This window comes from Lepisosteus platostomus, chromosome 7 (assembly GCF_059453375.1).
Source record: "Lepisosteus platostomus isolate fLepPlt1 chromosome 7, fLepPlt1.hap1, whole genome shotgun sequence".
NCBI classification, from domain to species: domain Eukaryota; kingdom Metazoa; phylum Chordata; class Actinopteri; order Semionotiformes; family Lepisosteidae; genus Lepisosteus; species Lepisosteus platostomus.
This window is the reverse complement of record NC_142617.1, coordinates 58881121-58905836: the sequence shown is the minus strand read 5'-3', so window position 1 is coordinate 58905836 and position 24716 is coordinate 58881121. Positions and strand designations below refer to the sequence as shown.

The 24716-nt window shown below is 40.2% G+C and overlaps 1 protein-coding gene across 1 annotated transcript in view; it reads left to right on the top strand.

Annotated features, from left to right (window-relative positions):
• The window catches only part of LOC148659328 (NT-3 growth factor receptor-like), a 259803-nt gene that overhangs the window by 178154 nt on the left and 56933 nt on the right, over positions 1-24716 (top strand). The window contains exon 12 of the mRNA XM_088641439.1: positions 20720-20908. Within this exon, the coding sequence (XP_088497565.1) occupies positions 20720-20908 (189 nt within the window). The remainder of the gene's footprint in view (positions 1-20719; positions 20909-24716) is intronic.

Genomic DNA, 24716 nt, shown 5'->3' with positions numbered 1-24716 from the left:
GTTTGTCTTTTTTCTTAGTGTTTTTTATTCTACACAGATAAGCCATTTGCAAACAAAAAGTCGACAACGGACTAGAACAGAGGAAGCAAAGCTTACGTCAGTTGCAGGTTGATGGCTCTAATGAAAACCTTTGACCTGTCTGAGCAGTTACGAGTCTGCTGTGATCAGTCTACTGAGCGATCATGGTTAGACACATCACAGCAGACTCCAGCTCGACAGAATATAGCACTCAAATAGACACAGACTGTTTTTGAGAGGTGGGAGAAGGATTAAAGTGAAAGACAAGCTATAGACTTTCTGGATGGTGCTGCTGTGCATATCAAGGGAAGCCTCCTTTAGTTTCTGCTGCAGAAAGATTTTATTCATGAAGTCTGAACCTACTGTAATAAGGTATTGAGATGTTACTAGTTTCCAACAGGGATGGAGGAGAAGAACATACGTACATATACAGTTGATATGCAGTATATATATATACAGTGTGTTGTTTCATATCATTGAGTAATAAAGTGTAAGAACAGACAATAATCACACTAAAGTGGAAAAGGCAAAGTGTCAGCTTCCATTAGATGTTTCTACTGACAGTCAGTTCTTATTCCTAGAAAATGTGTGATGATATTTTTAACTGTGACAGAACAACATCTACGCCTCAAGGTCCTCTGTGCTGTGCTTTATCCATGCCTTTCATTCATCCGATGCGAATATATGAATTTAAATGTTTCACAAAGACAGTGCAGCACTATCTTTGTACAATATAGTATGTACAGATGGCTTCCCCTTTCACACAGGCTTTGTTTATTATTATATACACACAAGACAGCACAGAGCTCCATCCTGTGGTCAAGATCTGGATTTCCTCTCATTAAAATATGCACCATGCAACATGTGGAGTGTACCGTATGTGAGCTGCAGAAGGGTGGGTGAGCAGAGAAACCTTCAGACATACATTAGTGCAAATAGAGGCCCTGCAGAGGGGTTTTGTTCTCTCTTATACTGTGAGTCTTCTAATTGCTGGTTTCCCAGCTAGCAGGCGAGGCCCAGCACTGAGAGAGAGAGGAGAGAGCAGGCAGGCTTGTGTTCACTCTGCCTGTGACCACAGACAGAGCGCAGGGGGTGTGAGAGGCGACTCCAGAAAGGCAAAGAAGGGAGGGAGCGCTACTGACACCTGATTGATTGCCATCCCGCAGTCAACGTTGGATGCTTTCATTTTCCTCTCCCCCCCTCCCGCAGCAGTAATAAAGGTAAATGTTTAATGGCCTGCGTTCAATAACCACGCGTGGCCGCCCGCTTGGGATGATGCAACATTATCAATTTTTATCTCCTCGGTTTTACTGGCTGCTGAACATAACGGATGGGACCCTGTTTCTTTCCCTGCTCAGGGCTTAACACTTCCTGAGCTGGCAGATTTTCTTTAAACTGAAACAAAGAAAGAAGAACCGAGGCAGGAATAACAAAACCAGCCCCTGGCTTGCTATAGATGAGAAGGGCACCTTTCCTTTAACCATCAACCACAAGAGATAGTGAGACTAGGCTGCTGCTCTTTTTTGTAATTCCTGTACAATTTCCACCTGCATTTTGCATTACATGATCAAGTTACCTGACAGTTTCTTTGTTTCCTTCTTTTATGGGGTTGAAGAATTTGTATTTGAGGGCAGTTTGAGAAAAGATGTTAATATAATGTTTCTTTATTAGCCCTATACAATTTTTTGCATTAGGAATTTGTCTTTTCACATACCCCAGCTTTTCTCCATGGAGACACAGACAGGGAGAGAAGCTTGGGGTCAGAGTGCAGGGTCAGCCATTGTACAGCACCCCTGGAGCAGTTGGGGTTAAGGGCCTTGCTCAGGGGCCCAACAGAGCAGGATTCCTCTGCCGGCCACGGGATTTGAACCGGCAACCTTCCAGTCACAGGCTCAGATCCTGAGCCACAGAGCCACCGCTCTGCCCCAAAATTGACTTCATCAATAGACTAAAGATCGTATCTTACTTTTGCAAAGGTAATGAAAAGAACCATGTGTGCACAAACAGAAATTAAACAGAAGGTTCGTTTAGGAGAGATAAAGAGATATTTGTTTAGAGAACATACTGTACTTGGGTACGCAGAAAAATTTGCCCAACCTTCCTGTTTAAAGTGGACCCACAGAATCCTTCAAGAAACATTTTGGATGATATTTTGAGACCAATGGATCAGTAGCAGCCAAACAAAAGCTATGGACTGAATGAGCACTCAAGCTCTTCATTGTTGTTTTACTGAGCAGCATATTCTGTTTAAAACTGGTCAATCCTGCAGGCTAGTACATTTATTGCCCTTGGCTTACTGAATATAGATTTAGCAGACTTGTTTTGCAGCTGTATTAATATACAGGAGCTGTTATTACCTGTACCATTTTGCAGAAACTTGTAATCCAGTGGATGCATGGCGCCTCTTTGATACCTTGCAGTGCTGGGGCCCTGGATTCAGTTGGTGTGGTACTATCTGCATGGAGTTTGTATGCTGTGCTCATGTTTGTGTGGGTTTCCATTGGTTGCTCTGGTTTCCACAGTAAGGAACAGGATTACAGCAAAACATGCTTGAACAAAAAGAATGTAGATAGACTTACGGTTCATTAAAAGGTGCTTGTGACAGAGGGCTGGGATTGAATTTACTGGTGCAATCTCAAATAAAGGACTTGTATTTTATTAGCAATGTTTTTATATTCTTATACCCTGTGATTCCCAAAGACAAAAAGTCAATGGTGATATTTTATTGTCAGGTTCTTCATCACTCTAAGGGTATTTGTCCTAGGACATTGATCACTTTTCTCACAAGCCTGATGAGGCACAGTCCTCTGTGAGACATGTAATTACCAATTACCAAGTAAGAATCACTTGTAGCACCCAGATAATCCACCAATTTGCTTGAGTCTCACCACACGGATGTGTCGTCCTGACTCATTAAAAGTCAGTGCACTTCCTCTGCTTGCTGTGGTTTGTTATTCTGCTGAGTGAAGCACAGTGGAGGTGCTCATTGCGATGCAGGGCGGCGAGCCCAGGAGAGAGGCTGCTGCTGAGCCAGTGTGTGTTCAGGAGTCTGGGAGGTGGTGTGTGTTTACGTATGGTGGGGGGGGGGGGTTGGTGGGCTGCTGCGATCTCAAAGTCATCTCAGCCTGACCTCTCAGTGCAGGTGGCCCTCCAGCTGGCACTGGGCAGGCAGAACCCTGGCACCCTGCCAGCCTGTCTTTAAGCAAAAAGGCAATGCAATATTAAAAAAGCAGTTTGTGCAGGAGCTGTGGTAAGGAAACATTGTCCATAATCCTCTAATAAATGTATATATTTTCAGTGTTCAGTTATTATTTCAATAATAATAATAATAATAATAATAATTCCTCTCATTCTTCTTCTTTCAAGCTTCAATACCAATTTCAAATGTCAGTACATGTTTTATTTTTATTATTCGCAGCAATCATTTATACTTAGTGGAAGTCCCGTGCATCTTTGGATCTAGGTTTGTTAAATAGAAACACTACATACATTCTTCAGACACAAAACCTGTTGTTGCCCCTTGCCACATTAACGGAGCATACACACGTATGGATTCCCATACATTTCACTTAGTGGCTTTGGAAACAGATTGATTGATTTTACTGATTCAAAAGAAAAAGAAAGCTGTGCTAAATATTAATGGAGAAATAATGATCCAGGGTACTCTTGTGCTAGAAACATTTCTTGCATAATGTAGATGGACAGGAAGGTCACCTTAAAAAGGCAGAGCTGTTGCACGCAGGCTTACCTACTCTATATGCCACACGGCTTTTTCCAAGCTGGAGGATGGCTGTGCTTCACGCCCTAAAGCCAGAGCTTCCCAGGAAACTTTTGAGAGTATGAAGGCATTATTGTGTGTCAGAGGCAAGGGGTCACACAGGAGGCACACACATCATAATTGCCTGGGACCATTATTGTGATCTGTGGTTTTAAAATCCGCATCTATCTTGTTATTTCTTGAAAATAATATAATTTGAAGAGGGAAAAAAAAACAGTGCCTGTGCATTTGTTCCTCAGCTCTTAGAAAACTTTACTGGTCTAGAATTCCCTAAGGAAATTGATTTAGTGTAGTAGCAGCAGGGCGTTTGACCTTCCAAACACTTGCTTTCTCTGTGAAAATGTGTTATCTGTAGAAGCCACTTCTTACTCAATTAAGAATTATTCCTCTTAAAAGAGCAGGTTGGATGCCTGAGTTGCTCACTTTGATTTGGTTGACAATACACAGCAGATTTATGCCAGTGAGAAAGGAGATTCTACAGATACGTTTGCCCCGTCTCTGCACTTTCTCTCCATGCTCCATAAAAAATGACATTTTTCTTCCATTGAGGTTCAAATTGACTTTATATAGTTATAAAAATACACATGGTCTTGTGGTGAGGCTGTAACTTATAACCTTGTTTGACAGAGATTGGGAAGCGAACTACTTCGGTGCTTAGCTGTGGTGTATTTAAAATGGAGAACAGGAGTCACTTCTTCCTACAAAGGCTTGTGGTTATGTGGGCAAACTGGATGAGGTCCTTAGGCCAATAGGATACTAACTACAAAATGTAATAGATGGGCGAAATGGACTCGCTTTGTTTATGACCTTTCCTCTTATGTTCACACCATGGATGTGTGCTGCATTTTGAGGGAAATTAAGGTATCACTTCTCTCTTTGCTCTTGTGCTTGCAACAATTCCCAATTCCTATACTCATTATAGGTATTCAGCAAATGGGTTCTGAATTTGTCCAGTAAATTACACAAAAAATAAGACTGGTTGGCCACTGTAGATCTCTTCAAAATCTCTAACATAGCATTAATAGTTTCTATAAATGCACTTTGATTACACTTTGACCCTGGGCATTCCGTGATAAGCCATGACAAATATTTCTGAAGGAAAATTTGTGGCAGTATTGGTGTACCCATGGTCAAGTGTAATAAAGTACAGGGAACACAATCTGATTCCACAGCAAAGCCACATTAAAAGCACTGAGGTTCTGGGGTAAACTTCCATGAGGCTAGTTATCAATAACAGCGTACAATATAACTCCGAGCACCCACTGTGTGCTTGTGAGTGCTCTTTGGGGAAAATGAGATATCTGTTGCGTTTAAGTGGAAACTTTAATACCCCACCAACATCAGCTGTTTACAGTATAATGAGACCAGAGTCTGTGTATGATGTCCATCAGGGCATCTGTACATCTTGATCAGTCCAATCATCAATGGTTTTTTTATTTATAACACACTAACTGTGATGAAAGCACACCTGCATAGCAAACTGTAATAGAAGAAAGGAGAAATGCGTTACGGTACTCTTCAGTGGAGTACAGATTTAAAAATCATGCTTTTACGCTTTATAATAGAAAATGATAATTATAATAATAAACCTGTAAGCATCAAACACACTGGTCTCTGCCTATTAGCAGTGCAGCTACATGAGAGCCATCTTTGCTGTGTACATCAAAGCTGATGGCAGCGAGCAAGACAATAAGATGGCACAGTAGAACTGCATTAGGCAAATTTGCGATAAAGACATCATAGGTGCAGCTGATTACTCATACGGTTATTGTGCACAATAATTGTGCGATTTTATTTCTACTTTTTTCGCATGTATCCTCCTGATGAAACATTTTCCTCCATGAACTGCTATTTACCTCCAGCTCTTTTTGCCTAAAGTGACCTGTGAATATAATGTCAGATTAGCCAAGATCAGCTAAATTTCGTCCATTGTAAGTCCATCTGTCTTGGCATGGTGTGCGCAATTGGCTCAAAATTGAGTTTCCGACTCTTTTTCTCCACCACCCCTCAATTCTATTTCTCACCGCCTACATTTGTTCTACTCTTTCTGTCCCCTGGCCTCCAGGGGTGTCCGTCTGTTGCTGCACATTCTATGAGACGAGGGATTAGAGTGATCCTGTCCTCAAAGACTAGAATTCTGCGTCTTCCCCTTTTTCTGCCACTTCTGTTATATAAGAAGAGTTATGATGTTCCTCTGATGAACCTCCTCATCATGTTCTGACTTTCCAGGTTACTGTATGGCTTTCTAGAGAAAGCACAGAAATCAAGGAAAAGGCATGACTTGTAATTCAGTTATGTATCCTCTGTCGGCAGGATGTTTTCACTTTTTCACTGTTCTTAGAATTCAGTAAAGTAACTTTTGTGGGTCACCTTCTTAAAAACTCTTTAGGTTATGTATATTCTCTGGGGGATTTGAATAATTTAGAAATGTGTGATGTAGTACGCATGTAATGCTTTAAGAATGAAAACGCATATTGACAGCTTTACTGCCGAGAGACCTCAGTGGCTCTCTAATAGTCACTTCTGCTGTGGGCTGCATTGCCTGAGGCTATTGAGTGAATGCCGGTTATAGTGGACTGCTGACCATGTTTCTCTTCAATGGCATTCATCTATAAGCAGTTCTAGAGACAGAAACACAGAAATAGCAAATAATTAATATTTTCACAAGTGATAAGTGTTACGAAAACAAACGCGGACACTGGAATGTAAGTACATTTTTGTAAGAGCACAGGGGCCCCTGAAAGGCTCAAAGGTACTCTTTCAGACTGTGGGCAAAGTCATCTGCCATAGCTGGCTGGTGCCTGAGCTCTGCCAGGGTTAGGGGAGACTGGATAAACTGAGATATTACTGTATCAGTGACCCCAGTTGCACACTAGGTGCCAGTGCGCTTACAGTGTTATCCATCGGGAATCGTGCAGTGTGGAGACAGCGGACAAGTAACGTACGTGTTTCAGAGGAAAGAGGGCTCGGATTCCTCCTTTTCCAAGCCGAGGTGCAACTGAGGAAATTAGTTATTAGTGGTTAATGCTTTGACAGAGGTTACAGTGTCATGATCGTAGGCCCCTCCTCTTAAGGACATTCCAGCCCTTACTTGTTTACCTTTGATTTCCTGCACCTGCCTCCGGTTCCAGCCCCCTTCCTATAAAAACCAGACACTCCCACCATTCCGGGCTCAGCTTTGGAAGATGAGATCCTGGAAGCCCGCCTACCAGCAAGTCCAGGAGATGCTCGACGGCATCGGCTTCACAACGGCGTCCTGACCATCTGGGTCCAGGGCTTGGAGCGCCTGGTCCCGTAACCCCTTTCATTCCCCCAACCCTTCACCAGATCCTGCTCCGGCTTTTAACGTCATCTTGTCTCCATCATGGATGAATTACCCGGTTCTGGACATTTGCATTCCCTGGATTTTCGTACGGACACCCTTCGGACTAGTTTGCCTTGGCCACGCCCCCTCGAGCACCAGCAAACCTTGGACACGCCCCTCTGTTCTTCTTCCAGCCCCGATCCAGACTTTTTCCCCGTGCTTGTCTCACTCCCCTCCTGAAGAATGCTCATGACATACAGAAATAAAATAATCAGTAACCTCAGCTGAATAAAATGTACCATGCGCTCACAGAAATTTCTTTGTCATTTGTAAAACTATTTTTTTTAAAAGAATGCTTAAGGCTGATCGGAGTGAAGAGTGATGGAGGATCAGTTAAGATTTCCACCTCACCGTTGTACTCATTGAGAAGGTGCTCAACTCAGGGATGTGTGTCCTTTGTTGTAATTCAGCCTTGATAGGAACTTTCTGGCCAGCAAAAAAGGAAATATAATTTATGGAAAAGACAAATAATTACATAATTATAACAAATACATTGTTTTCTCTTTATAGTCTTTTCACCATTATTTTTGAAAAATGACAAACATTTCTATGCCTGTTCACTTGTATCACGATAAAGTAGCTATGCACCATGTAGTCTGGAAAATTAATACATGTTAAGATAGTCTTCAGCAGGAAAAAGCCATAATTATTTACAGTATGTTACTTACTTTTTACAGTTTCATTGTTTGTGCACAATGACATGATGTGAGGTACAATTTTGAATGATGAACAGATCTGCTAATGTGTCAGCCACCTCAGGAGATGTTATTGCAGTTTATGTGAGGGATGTCTCCAGAAGTTTCACTGATTGTGCAATCATTACCAAATCGGAAACCACTCTTCACTTCCCAACCTTGACAAGAGGATCCCAATGTTGTCTCTGTGTGCTTGCTCCCATGCCTTACTGCCGGGACGCACTGTTGCTGATATGCTGATATCGGTTGGCCTTGAATTGGTCATTTTATTTACTTTTTGCAGGCCCTGCTTCCCCCCTCCAGGCGAATCTCGCCAGGAAAGACTTGAACCACTGCCAGGCTTCTCTGCCTTATTAAACTGGCTTTGTTCTTCAGCTCATCTTGGAGTAAAGGGCTTTCAGGTTTTTTTTCTTTTGTGAAATAAATAGAATTGGCCTCAGGGCTGGCCAGAAACAGTACCGGCTTTTCATCATGAATATGTAGAAATATGTGAAATGCGGATATAGAAACATAATACTCTCTATGGTTTTAGGGGAACTAATTATTATAAGCTACATTACAGTATGTCCCATTATTCCCTGATGAGTTTTTTTTTATTTTGATTTTAGAACTTTAGTATAAAACATTTAAAACAAAAGCATAATGATTATTCAAACTTGAAGGAAGGAGTTTTCATTTTAGTTTGTTTTAGACATAAATTCAATATTTCTTTGTGTAATTGAAAACTGCAAGTGTTGAAAAGAATGACCAAAAGCTGTAAGACTCATAAATAGACAGGCACTAGTTAGTATTAACATAGCAAATGCAAGCATTTTGAATTGAAAGACATGATGGAGTGCAACCTTTTCTCTTAACTGCAGCTCACTCTGAGAGCGCTCAAACACCCAGGCTACAGCAGCCTAGATTTGTCTTTAGGTTCTGTTGTAAAACCCAGAAGAACATATTGTGAAGCACAAATCTTACATGCTGCCTCAGAGCTTCAGTTACGTCCCAACCCAAGAGACAGCTCTTGACCTCAGGAACAGCAAATCTCAGTGTCACTTCATGGACATTTAATTAGCACTCGATTAATCCCTGTTAGTCTTTAAAGTAAACACTTTCTGACTTGGTGTATTTATGCTTTGAGGAATTTTACGTTAATTATGTTAAACAAGCACAATTTCAGAACCAATCCACACATCAGTTTTCTAGTACAAATTAAGAAAATTAATGTCAGCTTTACTATCATTACTAGCAAGTTGTAAAGATTTCATCATTATGGATTCACATGGTTTTAGATAAACCTGCTATGTGTTTTTAGTGTTGAGATTTCTTGAGGATTTATGATTATATTCCTTGATTATTCCCATGTTGCTCAACTGTTTAGGTAACTTGTTTTTGTGCATCCCGATCCCAGAGTACGGACACTTCACCCTGTGACTGCCCTGGGTCAAAACGCCAAAGGAAAATCAACACTCAGCCTCCACATGTTTTGGGACTAGAAGATTCATGTGTGGCAGGGGAGCAAAAAGGAGAGATCTATTGCTTTAATGTAAATTCAAAGTGACGGGTCAGAAAAAAGGTTTAGTCCTCCATTTATCCACTCAGGGAAATTGATTCCAGCACTTTTACTGACATGTGCCTCTAAAAATGAAAGGCACAGGAAGGGGTGGATTGATGTCAAAGTTATTTTCATTCCACCGCTAACATCATAAATTCATTTTTTTCAAATACTTACCGAGACTGCAGAATGGAAATGCTTGCTAGCTTCTTTGTTTGAATCAACAGTAACATACAAATCAAAGAATACAAGTGGAAGCTATGGGCAAGGCATAGGACCATGAGAAATGTTAAGGATGACAGGAGGCCATTCGGCCTTCCTACTGTAGCATGTGTAGCGGAGCTCGTTCGGATATGGTGACGCCATCACGCTCACTGTGCGTAGCAGGGACCTCAGCTGCCTGGGCTGGGGGAGGTCTCCTTTAGCTCATGCGGCTGGTTCCAGGTGCTGCGGGACGGAACAGGGTGGCGGAGGGCACGAGCCCGCGCGGAACCGCGACGGTCACACGTGCTTGTGTGCTAGTAGCTAATTGTTTTGAGGATTTAATCCAGCAGGGCTGGGTATCTTGTTCCACACTTCATACTGTAAATAATTACCTCTGTTGGTTGGTTTTAAATGCACTTCCCCCTAGTTTCCACCTGTGTCCTCTCCTCTCGTTCGTGTTCCACTGTTTCTACTGAAAATAGTCCATTGGGCTGACACGGTCAGTGCCTTTGAGGATCTTGAAAATGTGAATCGAGTCCAATTAAAACGGAGAACAGGAGGCGCGCCTTTATTCTAAAAGGACAGAAGAACCTCCTCTCATTTGTAAATTTACTTACATTCTAACATTTATCCATTATGCATGTACTGCATAAGTCTGTTCACTATTTTTACTGCCAGTTTATACAGTAGGAAACAGCGCATGTTATTTTATTGTAGAAGAAAATGCAAACATACTGTAAATTACGTCCCTTTAACTGTTCCCGAGTCAAGACAACACCATACCTTTTTCTGTTTGTGCAGCAGCGATGTTTGCAAGACACAGGTGATTCAACTTGTGTAACACTGCATTTGTTTTGTTAGATTCACATGCTACCGCTACACAAACATTTTCAAATCCAGAATGGGAGAGTTTGGTTATTAGTACAAAGAAGGTTTAAAAGCCATCAACTATCTTAGAAAATACTTTTCTTTTGCTTCTGCTAATTGGTATCTAAGATGTATATTTTTTTTGCTTTGATTTCTTGGAGAAGTCTATCAGTGGCTCTATTTAAACGATAAGAGCTTGTAACACATCCGCAGAAGAAAATAAATTCATACATAAACAATTTACATGCTGCTAAGTATTATGTAAACAGCAATGGTTTGTGCATAATTAAGCACCACTGGAAACAACTGCATGTAAACCCACAGAATTAAACTAATCCCCACTCTTCCTACATACTGTACATATGGTGGGGAGAGGGGTGAAAAATTTGGAGGTGGCCTTAATCAAGTAGCAGACAGATAATTGTTTGTGTACATACTATCTAGGAGCACTGCAAAACAGTTTTTCTGTCCAAAGTCCTATATATTCATTCTTAAGCACGTGTTAAAAGTCTAGATAAAATTATCTAGGGAGAAACAAAAGAAGAATTACTGCAGTGGCAGGGAGAGAAGGGAAGGCCTGCATGTTTAATCACAGTGTGTATTGTTAATAACAGCTTCTGTAATTAAAAAGATGACATTTACGCCCTTTCAAATAAATGGATTTAAATGAAGCCATGGAATTATACATGATGAAAAAATAGGCAGCAAAGTGGATACAATAGTCATATCTTCCCTAGTTAAAGAATGTGAAACTGTAAGAAAAATTAGTTAATATGGAAAAAATAACTATTATTTTGTGCCTGGGTGTATTAATTAAGACATAGACTAGGTTCACTGTGACAGATTTTGAGTGTGTCTGTCTCTGGAGAAGTAAATGAAAGGATGTCAGATAGTTACAATATCTTATACTGTAATATTGACTGAAGAAATACTGCTTAAACTGCTGTCCACTGTGCTGTACATATTCTCAAAATATCATGTCCAACATAATTATGATTTTTGTCATATTTACTTCCACGTGCCCACTTAATATGTGCAAAGCCTGACAAATCTGTCAGCCTTCAGGAACATCTCGCCTTCTGAAGGACCTTTAGCAAAGCACTGTTTTTGACAAGCTAGTAAAAGCAATTGTTCAGTGGGAACTAAAAACCTGGATTTATGTTATTGGAGGAGGGTTCCCAAACACAGGTAAAAGGAATTGTAAGAAACTCATTGATCGCTGTTCCCATATACTGATTTGTGGATGTAACCCAGGGTATTTGTTATCAGTGCCATGAAATGTCCTATATTAAATTCTATATGAGACAAGCCCACCACAATTAAATTGCTATCATTTCACTTTAATGCAATCTTTATCACCCCCAGCAATCCACAGGTGCAGCCAACAAACATTATATGACTAGAGAACTGGTCAGTGTTGTGGTTGGTGCGCATACAGTATATTCGATCAGAGAAGAATACAGCAGCACAGGTGCTTTCGGAGTGATTCAACCTGCCAGTGAGCACTGAGATGTGTGTGTGTATGTGTTCTGGGGAGAGCAGTATCATACCTTTTGTTAACAAGCATGCATTCTGAAAGGGCCACAGAATTAGAGATGTGCTCTGTCCAATTACAGCGCCTACTTGTTAGAGTGACAGCAGAATGGAGTAAGAGACGTGGGATGGATGAGATTCAGCAAAAGCCTGATCATCATTCTGCTCTCTCACCGCTCCCCTGCTGCACCAGTGCGGGGGAGTCACTCCTCTCTCTCCCATGGCTCCCTCAAACACATTAGTCACGCCGTTCCCACTTCTGCACGCTGCCGGCCATGCATTTCACATGTCAACTCTTTGTTTCCCGCAACCTTTAACAAGCCAATTTAAAGCAGAATTCAGAGAGATGAAAAAAAGAGGAGTGATGAGGAAAGGCAGGTGGAAATGAGGTATGCATTGAGCACTTTTATTTTCATAAATATTCTTTGCTTCACCATTAGCAAGAACCTGCTGGTATCACACAAGTAAGCACGTGTGGCATCGCAGACCAAGAGCAGCATACAGTAGCAGGCAGCATGCTTAACCTGGAGTGGAGATCATGGTTTGGCTCCCATTTCTTTTAAACCTCCTATACATTTGTGTCTGCACTGAAGTTAAACAGCAAATGACCTTTTCTTCCTACAGCTGCTTAAGTAATATCTCTGCAGTGTTTTTTTTAATTGCTCACGTTTTCTCAAGATTTTAATCTCATGTTACTTAGAATTCCAGCGCATTCGCTGTCAGCGTAACAGGGGCTCACAGGCTCGTATTCCAGGCCGGTTTCTGTCCGACATTACTCATGCCACCTCCAGCTCCTTGGGAAAATCTGTCAGCTGCGTGTGATGCTAAAGTATGGATTTGCAGGACACAAATGATGAAAGGGAGAATCACAGAAGCATTGCTTAGAGCAGTTTAGCAACACAATGATTTTCGATTTTCATCCTTTTCTGAGCCCTTTCACAAAATGTTCGACCACAATGCTGCAGCAGTACTGAATTTCCATCCTCTGCCAGAACTTTGATTCACAAAACTTCCCTCAGTACTGGGTTTTCCTTTTAAATATTCAGGTAGAATAAATATCTGTCAGGATGTCCTTCTAATACTGCCACCCAAGCTTTAAGCTTTCCATCAGCGTTACCCAGGGGAGGCATGGAAGAAATCCAAATCTCCTAGCTGCAAGTCTTTCATTACGCATTAGTATCGTTTCCCTTCTTCTGTCTCTGGATGTTATTTATTTGCTTTGCTGTTGGCTGGAAACCAGCTGTTGCACCAGTGTAATGAGACAGAGCTGAGCTGCTCAGAGCACATTGAAGGTACAGGCTGGCTGCTTAATCTTTACACAAGAACAGCATTTCCTCAGCACGTAGCAAAGTGTGGCTCTTGTACTGTGGTTTATTTTTCTGGTTTGAAAAACATTAACCAACTTTACAAAAGTGTGACACAGAACACAGGTCTTGCTTTAGTATTTTATTATGGAATATAATTGTAATGGATTTTGAATGGACTTCCTTGATCTCATTTGTTGCATTATGACTGACTAATACCTATGAGCTTGAAAATTCTATTTAGAAATGGTCTGGCTTCTAGCATTCATAAATGTGTCGCATACATTTGTATTTCTGGCTATATAACAGTAATCAAATGTTACAAGAGCTGCCCAATAATCTCTATTGACCAATAAATGTAGGCAATGTTTTAACAAAAAATAATACATGCTCTAATTTTCTGTCTTAACGTGCTGTAGGCAACATCATTTGTGTGTTGTGCTAATATGGAATCAACACTTCTTTGCACTGAAAATATGCAACTTGAATATGTACAGTAAGTCCATTGGCCCAATTAAAAAGCACTTTCAGATCTTTCAGTCCATACAAGAAAGGTGTCATTACAGTATATATATATACTAATAATAATCATTATTGTTGTTATTATTATTATACACTAACACTACACTGAACATCCAACAGCTTTGCCTTTTTAAAGTGACCTTCCTGTCAGTCTACAATATGCAAGAAATGTTTCGAGCACTGCAATATTCTGGATCATTATTTCTACATTAGTATTTAGCACAGCTGTCTTTTTAAAAATCAGTAAAATCAATCAATCTATTTTTTTTTCCATAACCACTAAGTGAAATGAATGGGAACCCATATGTGTGTGTGCTCAGTTAACAGGAGCAAGGGGCAAGAACAGATTGCATGTCCAAAGAAGCACAGGACTCCCACTAAGTATAAATTATCACTGCAAATATTAAAAATAACATGAACTACCAAACCTTGGCTTGATTTTGAAACTGACAATAAAGTTGGAAGGATGTCAAGAAGGGTAGAATACTGAGAGGAAAAATGATAACTATTAGTATTGCCTAGTAATTATTGCTTAATTAATTGTTCTAATACTTTTAAACGGTTGTTCATTCTGGGGTCCTTTCATGAATAAGGGTCTCCCAGTCAATTAAGGTTGAGATCTCAGATTTACGTATGGTGATTTTTAGCCTAAGTAAAAAAAAAGCATTGAAATTTTTTCATTTTAACTTAATGTCCTCTTAGTAGCGTTAGTAAACTGGAAGCTTGTGAAGCAGCGTGTCCAAAATGTTTGGAAAGGCCAGTCCAGTGAGCATGATGTTTCAGCGGTGAGCAGTGTGTTTCTGGCCTAAGAACCATGAAACCACCATTGGCCAGAACAATCCATAGATCTCAATTCTGTTCAAACCCATTGAAACATGGAGATCAATTTACACAATTCACACTGCTGATTTACCTTCAACACCACCATTACATATTAAAAAAATCTGTTTGAAATCCAATATATTACTGGGTGAGGTTCCAAATATACTGTGAAGTTTTAAAAACGCAACAAACGCTCTTTATTTCAGAACTCATTTGTTGTGTTTTTATTACCTCTCAGTATATTTTGTTATATTTTGTTATATGTATATTTTGAGTGGGTGATATAAATAGCTCAGGTATGGATACTTAATGAGAGGACACAAAAATTGTACCAGAAAACAACCTGTCTTTTTTCTCCATGTGGGACTTAACAACATAATGTTATGTTAACATAACAGATTTACAGAGGGATTTTGTCAGAATAATGCTCAGATAAAGTCTGTAGTCATTTTCAGTGAGATATCAACATTTTGGGGGGCACAACTCCAGGCTCCAGTGTTCTCCAGGCTGCTCTGTGTCCCAGCGTCTCTTGAAGTCACTGGAGAAAGGTCTTCCTTCGGTTTTCAGTATGAAGAAATCCGCAGAGTTTGAGTTTGTCCTTTACGACACACTCATGCATGATCTGTTAAAAAAAGTCTACTTCTGTAGACAGGAGAAGTATGGGAATGAGTCGGAGTGATGGCACTGACTGCTGTGGAAACTGTGAGCATGAGCGATATACAGGAATGATGATGGATGGAAGCTGGAGATGGAGAATTGGAAAGGAAGGTCTGTCTCTGGCCAGAGAAAATGCCAAGAGAGAGAAAAGATGAGCCGAGAGGTGCTCAAGAGAGGTGCTCAAGAGGCCAGACGTATATATATATAGGAGAGCAGAAGCAGAATTAGAATTTGTGCCCCTTCCAAACTTCTTTTTAAAAATGTCATATAGGGTACAACATGTAATTGTAGACTTGACCAGGGTGTGAGCGATTAAAAAAATGACAACAGACATTGGAATTAAACTGTTGTCACAATAAACTGAGATGTTTAACCTGTTTTCTTTGCTCTGTAATCACTGTATGAAAACTAAATTTTAGGATGCTCATTGGCAGCCACATGTTGTCTCTTTCATGGGAATTTTCCTATCCAACTAAATGCACACTTGCTGTGTCTCCTGTCTTGTTCTCTTTGTGCGATTTCAAGGCTTTCACTGGCTTGTCTGTTTCTCTTCAGGAGATTCCTCCTCTGGGAGACTTTATCGTCTTATTTCACCTGGCAGCCTGCAATGTCAATTCCTCTCATCGATTTTCTCTGTCTTTTTGTTTCTGCTGATTGACGGGCCTTACTGGAGAGAGATGTGAGGGCTCATTAAGCTGACAGGTCACTCCAGATCTCACTCACAGTGATAGTTAAATGGCTATTGGGCAACACATCAGTGAGTCTTTCACAGGCGGTGGATAAGCCAGGGGATGGAAGAGAGTTGGTGAACCTGTTCCAGAACAGAAACAAATCTGTAGTTTCACCAACATCAGTGCAGCGAAAGAAAAAAAACACAATCAATACTGCAGTGTAGCTGTGATGCTTTTTGAGGATTAAAACGTTTCTGTTACCTTGTATCAGCTTGTCTACTGCAATAAAGCAATCTCAGGAGGTCCCAAAAGTAATTTAGTTTGCATACATTGAAAGTCCACTTCTGTAGACAAATGTTAAAAACATATCCTTGAGTCCATGAGTTTTAGAAAAATGACTTTCTACAGCTGTATATATCATTCCGAGTTAATAATTTTTTGAAAGATATGAATGAATTATGTATTCATTAATTATTTAACCAAAAACAAATTCTTCATAGTATATTAATAATAGTTCAAATTTATTCATAAGTATTTTTCAAGAAACCCAAAGCACTTACTTATGGAAAAACACAAACAAAATAACTGACAGAACACCATTTCAGTCTAAGGTGCACTTCATCACAAAGTGTGTTGTTAACTGTACTTAACATTGGTGTTCAAAACCTAACTTAACAGAGCTGAAAATTGACACAGCCTTTTATTACCTTGACACAGACATTAAGGTTTTCATACATAGTCTAATAATCGACTCAGGAGGTGTGTTTTAACACAGCCTGTAGTCACGTTTCTTCTCTATTGAAAAGTGAGTGCACCCCACGAAGTCTTCAGTTTTATTGACACAGCAATGACACCTTGTTTTTGTGCAGCACATTTTACTGCAATAGGGGTACTCTATCTCCTGCTGCAGTGCAGCGTGCTCTGGGGTGGCAGTAGATCACTATGTAGCAGTTTAGGTGGAAAGTGAAAATTACTGAGCTGTTGAAACTAGATGGATGAGATACGGCTGGCCAGACAGTCTAGAGTGGAGCCTAGGCACTGCTCTATAGCTGGCATCTCTTCTCTAGTGAATTAAGTCATGCAATTCCTACTTACCACAACTGGTCAATACATATTCTAAAAATAATGATATTCTAAAAAATCATCAAAATAATAATAAAATAACAAATACACAATAATAATACTTTTTAAAGGCATAAATACCACATTCAAAGCAGACTGGTTGTGGGTTCAGGTCCCAGTTGTAGACTCTGCTGTTGTACCCTTGAGAGACATACTGCACCTTCCCCTGTAGTGAGCTGTATACTGTATGTGGGGACCAGCTGGCCTGGGGGTGATCCCTGTGATGGCACACCTCAGGTGAATCATGTCCTCTCTAGTCTGCTTAACACTACAGAAACCAACATAAGCTCCTATGGCTCTGTTCTGGACTTTACTTTTTTACATACTGTTGGTGCTTATAATCCTATATGGTCTATTTTAGCAAAAGTAACATGGGGAGCTGTGGATAGGGTGAGCATACATCCTGCTTTTAAGGGGGCTAGTCTATATTTAACTTGAACTGCACACGCAAGTGAGGGGCTGCTTGCTCTGCCTCCGAACACATTATGTCCTGTATCTGACCATGTAGGCTTCTTCACATCCCCTTCTTATCCAACAGCATCTCCTAATGGAGATGGTGGTTCAGTCAGGTCACTCCCCCAGGAGTCAAAGGTTGGAGTCCTGCAGTAAGACAAATGGTGAATCTGTAAAAGCAAACACAAATTTGGCACACATGCTGATGGGGCTGTGGATCCCATTAGGGAAGACAGGTGTGTTCTTTTATATCATACAAGTGGATGATGATGTTAGTGCCAAGTGGTAATATGATCGCCATCTGTCTTGTCCCCCATTTGTTAGCAATTAGTTACTTAATTTGTAAAAATTTGTTGAGTGAATCAGTTTCAGTTCCATGATACAGTACATTGTTTTTACTGTATAGTTGTTTGAATGGGCTAACTTACTTTATAGCCCCCCTTTATATTTATAGGGTAAAGTCACAGGTTTGCACAAGGCATGCAAACACACCAGGGTCTGAGCTTTGATCTCCACCTGATTCAGCCTATTTTAGTTTCCTCATGGTAAACAACCACAGTTGAAATGAAACCTAACAGGATTCGAGACAGGATTTATATGGGTATTTACAGTATACGGTATGTACAGGTATAAATGTGATTTTGTCTGCCTAATGCATTGTTGAATTAAATCTAACTGGGCATCACTGATTTCAACATGTTTTAACATGGTCCAGAACCTTTATTGAGGTTAACACCAAACAAACTGAACTGGGCCTTCATGAGTAATGTTATCTGAGTTCCAGGTTTGCCACATTATTTACATCAGGGTACTCAATTTATGTTCCAAACAGTTGCCAGAGTGAAGCGAAGTCGTAAGAAATGGAGTCAGTCCAATAGGCAATGTGCTTCAGGTGATGGGGACTTCCCTTAAATAAATTGTTAAACTTTAGTCACTTTCCTTCACTCGAGAGGAGTAGCTCCCAGCAGGTGAGGAGTGACAGTAACCTCACCTGATATTGTCCCGGGTGAAAGAGAAAGGCTGAGATTTCTCCCTGATGTTTGAGGGCCGAGGGCTAGTGAAAAGGCTGGCCAAACCTGTAGCAGGAGTAGCCAGTTTGCTCTTCCAGATCCCCATCTTGGGCAGCAGGGGGGCTGGTGGGAAAGGTCTGGGCACAGAGACGTCCTGCTCACTCCTGTTCAGGGCAGAGCTGAACAGTATAACTCATGTAAACAATGTTACAAGGTGCAATTTGTGTCCACTGTCAGTTTAAAGATCAAATACAAAGCTGGCAATCTGCGCAATTTGTAGTCTCTTATATTGAATTATGCTACCATACACAGAGTATGCCTTTTTTCATTTTGTGCCTAGGTGCATAAACCTTCATGCCTTGCAGAGAAGTTGAATATTAATACCACTCACAACAAAAACTTTTATTTATATAAAATTTATTTTAATAGAGCTCTTTTTTGGCCCCAGTCTCTACCCTGCTGCAATTCCAGAGAGATGAATTCTTCTTGTTTTATTACATTATATCCCTGGGGGCTCCCCTGTAAAGCAATTTTTTAAAGCGGTGTGCATTTTTTTACTAGACAAATCAAATCCTGCCGTGTTGAAGAAAAACTAAAACCCAGATGAGCCTTTTCTTCTCAGCTTAGCCTGCTTTCTTTTGGAAACATCCATATCAGGTGATTAACCATTAGGGGTTGAGAGGGGTGGAGATTGAATACAGGATGAGGAAATCGCTCTGGTTCTCCTAGATCTGCAGTATTTAAAATGAGGCAGGATAGTTTCAGGTAAAAATGAATTGACAGTTTGATATTTATCTCAGCTCCTTTCTTAATGCGTAGAATACCCATTTGTTTGTCCCACTAGTCTCACCAGTCATGAGGACAGCCAGGTCGGTTTCATATCCAACTAGTACTGGGATCCTGTCTACCTGTGACCCATCCCTTTCAAGAATTATGTCTACTGTTAGCTCCTGAAACAGGATGGATACTTAAAATATATTGGCTAATAATACAATTATATTATTGCACTGTATGTTATATGGTACTGTATATTTACTATAATAATACGGGAACAGGATATATTCAAACCAACCGACAACAGGGCATAAATCTCATTATTTTTAATTGTGCCAATTACTTTGAGTGTTTATGGTGTGAATTTTGAAAACAAAGCTGTTGCTTACCAATACAGCAGGATTCCAGCTGCAACTTAATTGTAAATATTCTTGCCTCCCTCTTGACCCTTTGAGGCCTACAAATCTCACAGCTCCATTCTGGCTCTCTGCAAAGCCAGGGGATAACAGCTGCACCTGTTTGTGTCGGTATTTCTTGTTTGCACTTCAGTAATGGCGTTGTGTTCCTGATCAAAACCACATTGAAAACTAGGGAGCCTGAAACGGAAAGCAAATGCATTAACCTAACGCTCTGACTGGATCATTTATCTTTGCGACATAGGACGCTCTCGGAACACACCCCGAAGCTTGCTTTTCAGGTGGACTCTCACACAGCATTAATGGCCACACAGCAGTTCGTCATTGCCGAGGACTTTTTCCATCGGAGAAATGCGGGAGCAAGTGGTTATTCTAACAAAAAGAGTTGATTTGCACAAGAGTATTTGTTAAAAAGCTACAGCATGCATGTCTGTTATTTTCTGTGTTTTCTCTCTTCTCTTTTCAGCATGGAATAAACCTATTACTTATTCCTTTGCAGACTATCAATGCTGACGCAGCTACCCGGCTGAACTGTTATGTTCTGTTCCATTTTGATTTCATTCAAGTTCATTACTTCTATTATCAATATTTTTGTGCAATGAAATACAGTGTTTCAGGTCAGCTGTGGTGCTGGAGAGCCAGTATTGTGTAGGTTTTATAGCTCACCTGCATTTTTCTCAGTCTGAGGCCAGGAGTGGCCAACTGGGTTAATCAGTGCCAGCCAGATGTACTGTACAGGTTTTAATTCCATAAAATCTTTGAATGTCTTAATTGAACACGTTTGCTGCCAAACTGGTCAAAGTAAAACAAAATGCTTCCAGTGAAATGATTTTGTTTTAATTTGCCAATGGAAAAGAACGATTGAAGGGTGACTGCTGCAGTATGTCCTGCTGGTCTGTGGCTGTCTGTCCTTTAGTGTGTTGCCCTTCCTGTGGTTGATTATGGACCTGCCTTCTGTCTGTGACGCAGGGCCTGTGGCGGTGATCAGCGGGGAGGAAGACTCCGCCAGCCCCCTTCATCATGTCAATCATGGAATCATCACCCCCTGCACACTGGACGCCGGGCCTGATGCCGTAGTCATCGGAATGACCCGCATCCCAGTCATTGAGAACCCACAGTACTTCAGGCATGGGCACAACTGCAACAAGACCGCCACCTGTGAGTACCATGTTTATTGTAGTATTACGGGCACATTCGTGTTATTTTGCTCTCTTTTATTCAGAAATTAAATTTGTATTTAATCTCCTCAAGTGAACAAGAAATATGTCAGCTTCTATCAATATGAAGTTAATCTGCAAACGAGTGTCTCCTCTGATGTTCTATTTATGCAGTAATCATCAGACATATCATGCAGTTTATATAAAAATAATCTATAGAAGTACTGTAGGTTGAAGGGGCCTGATTGCGCTATCACTTAAACTCCTTGTTTCTTTAGACTCAGTTATTAAGTGTTTATTTTTGTTCGTCTGGAACCGACCTGAGGGAAAAGCTTTCTCTTGCTGAAGGCTGGCATCAGACAGACTCAGTTTCTTCTGCTGAACTAGCGCTTCAGGGTAGTTCTTCCTTCTTAGGGGCTGTATTTGCTCAGTGCTTCAGAAATGTGTTGCGCACTCTTTTAAAACCAGCTGCTGATGAGAGTGTTTTGGTTTTATATCCATCTTAGGCTTTCAGTTAAACTAACCAATTGAACTTTTTTTTTGTCAAGGTCAAGGCCAAAGATATAACAGAAATATATATATATTAATAATAATATATTTAATAATATATAAATGTATATATATAGAATATAGTGTACAGTAAATATACAGTGTATATTCATAGTTCAAGTAGGGAGCTGCGTCAGCTGTGTAGGCTGCAAAGGAACAAGTAACGGTTTATTCCATGCTGAAAAGAGAAGAAAATAAACTATTTAGGCTGTGTAGCCTTCTTCGGGTATGTGTATGTTCATATACTGTATATAGAGTATGTACTGCATGAACAAAAATATTGGATTCAAGATTCAGTGTCTGGTAAGCTTCTTCAGGTCTTGATAAAGCATTAAATTGTTAATCAGCCAATTAACCTATTAAATAACTAAAGGGTGGATTGGAATCTGGCAGCAAATTAATTTCATTCTTCCGGATTAAATACAAAAGGTGCTATATAAATAGAAAAGTGATTGTTAGATCAATTTTAACTGATTTATTTATTGATTGTACCATGTTACGGGCCTTTAAATGATAGCATATTTAACCTTTCATTAAAATTTTAGCATTTTAATGCCATAAATGTCATTTTGCAGAGTTTGTTGAATTACCTTACATTAGGTTCTGGTGCTGAACTAATTTAACCTGTCCTTGTTTTTTTAGTTGTACAGTTCCTTGATTGCCTTTAAGAAATGTAGAAGTACAGTACAGTAACTCCTAATGTTAGCATCCCTTGTCAGTTTTTACTTCACACAAACAAAAGAGTGCTAAATTTTAATCTGAAGTTTAATGCCTGAAAATAAATATCCAGTACTGTGCAATGTGTGTCAATTCTCAATATATTTTTTTTCTTTTCCAAGTGACCAATTCTAAAGCCATTCACTTAATAAACATCATGTTGACACAAGGAATTCAGGAGTAAGTCAATCACATTGAATTCTGCTGGAATTGCCATCCATTCTGCCTGCTCCACTCTATTTAGTTGTAAATAATTTGCAGACTCTAAGAATCATATTGCAAATATTTGATGGCAATTGGATGCTGGTACCAACTTCTCTACATTGAACTCTGATGAACAGGGTGATGTACACCCTCTGACTATGGTATGCTTGTACTTGGGATTTTTGGCTCTAAGGATGAAGTGAGTGATTCTAGCCTTATGCATTGACTTTTTTAGACTCTCAGATCTCTAGTTTCGAGTTCTTTTTATTGAATTTGCCAAGCTCTCAAAATCAAGAGTTATATATTGATTCTGCACACTCCTTGATGTTACTGCACTGACTTCCAAGTATAGAATTCTGTTTTCTAGGTCTCTGATCCCTATGGAGATCTTCGTTATGAATAGACACGGACTGCCCTTGTAAAAGGAAATAAAATGAATAGAATGTAATCTGATGATTCGAGGCTGTCAGCAATGAAACTGCATTGCCCACCACTCATGTGATCATTTCTGACAGGGGATTTTTCTCTTGTGTTCTTGAGTGGTAGTACAGTAGGTGTTGGCATACACACGCTGTAATCAGACGAACACAGAACTGGGGATACAATCACAGGTGCATAGAGAGTGAGAAAAACTGTCTCGCAACAGAAAATTAAAAGTATTGATCTGGTTAGAACTCACTGAGTTTTCAGGAAGTAGGTCTTGGTTATCGTATTTATTCTTTAGATTATTTTGTAAAGGTTTCCATGGTTGAGTGAAAGAGAGACATACAGTACTGTAGCTTCATGGCAGGTTCTCTTTTTAGAATCTGACTTCCTTTGTGGTATAAACTTATCAGGTGGCAACAACCATGCTTGTTAGACCCGGTCTGATCTCCTGGAAGTAGACTATATACAGTATGTACAGTATACTTTTTCCATCTGTGCATGTCTACATCAGTCATTTAGCCACTCTAGGATTTCTAGATTTCTAGACACATTTTTTGAGATTGGATAAAGCAGGGATCAGTTTAAAGAGCCTAATTGTGTGCACATTGCCATGAAGATTCTACAACAAAAGAGAATGATGAAGCCAAAGGCAGAAGGCATCGATTTCCTTTGTACCATTAAAGCAATACACCATCAAATAAACCTTTTGGCTGTAAGAGTATGAGAATTTATCAGGTAACCTAGGTGATTTGTCATGCAGCATAGTCCGCTTTCTGTATAAAAAACAGTGTATAGTGAAGTAAATGCTGCCCCTAAAAAGAAAATAGTTTTCTTTTTTTACCGCTGCAACTCACACATAGTTGCCCCATTGGTGAGTACAGTATCTCCTCTGTCACATCTGCATCTTTGCTGCAATGTGTGGGACACCGGCTGTCAAACAGCCCCTGGGCAGCTGGCCGCCCAAACCTGTTTCAATAGGCACACACAGGAAAGCCTGCATGCCGATAGAGCTACTGTCCTGAAAGAGGGATGCAATGAGCAGAAAGAAAATCACATTTAGCACTAATAAATAAATTACTAGCATTATACATTATGAATTGCATGAATTTTTAATGCCAAGCAGTTGATTTATAATCCACACGCCTGTGCTCTGCAGATCTGATCAGGAACTAATAAATAAATGACAGGGGTCGCGTATTAAACTTCTCCTTCATTTTCATGCACCTGGAATTCAAATGAGGTGGAACCAAGAGTTTAATACAGCAATTGTGGAAGGGAGTGCTAGGCTCCCTGAGTCTAATAGGGCAAAACCCAGAGGGAATGGTGTGCTGGCAGGTGCCGTCTCCCCATTGTACCTGCATTAGGGCAGAAGACCTCTGGGAGAAAAACCTCTGACTACTTTCTGATTTGTTATGCAGATTAGGCTGTGCAGAGTTCACCTTTCTGCCAAATCAAGACACTGGCATTGTTGTGCCTCGTGTGACTGTGATTAATGACATCAGAAAGCACGTTTTCTAGCACTTGACTCTTATTCAGGCCAGCATTTACACATTAAGCCTTGCTAATTGCCATGTTGCCTAATCTAATCTGTGATGTCTTATGTTTAGTGGCCACAAGCTGCACATCGTTCTCACGTATTTCAAGTGTACAAGTGAATAAAACAAATTAAAATTTGTTTACCTGTCCATTATCAATTCAATTCTAAAATATTAAAATCTGTGTTGACTTCTGTGAACAGCCATCTTCAAGAGATACTGTACCAAGACAGGTCAATGTCTGGGAGTTTCCTTGATTAATGTGGAGGATTGGGTGCTCTGCAATGTTGTCTTGAAAACATGTTGCAACATTTTCACCTGCTCACAGATCGTGAATCTATCTTTTGATGCCTGAGTTCTGTCCCCTGTCTAGCAGTA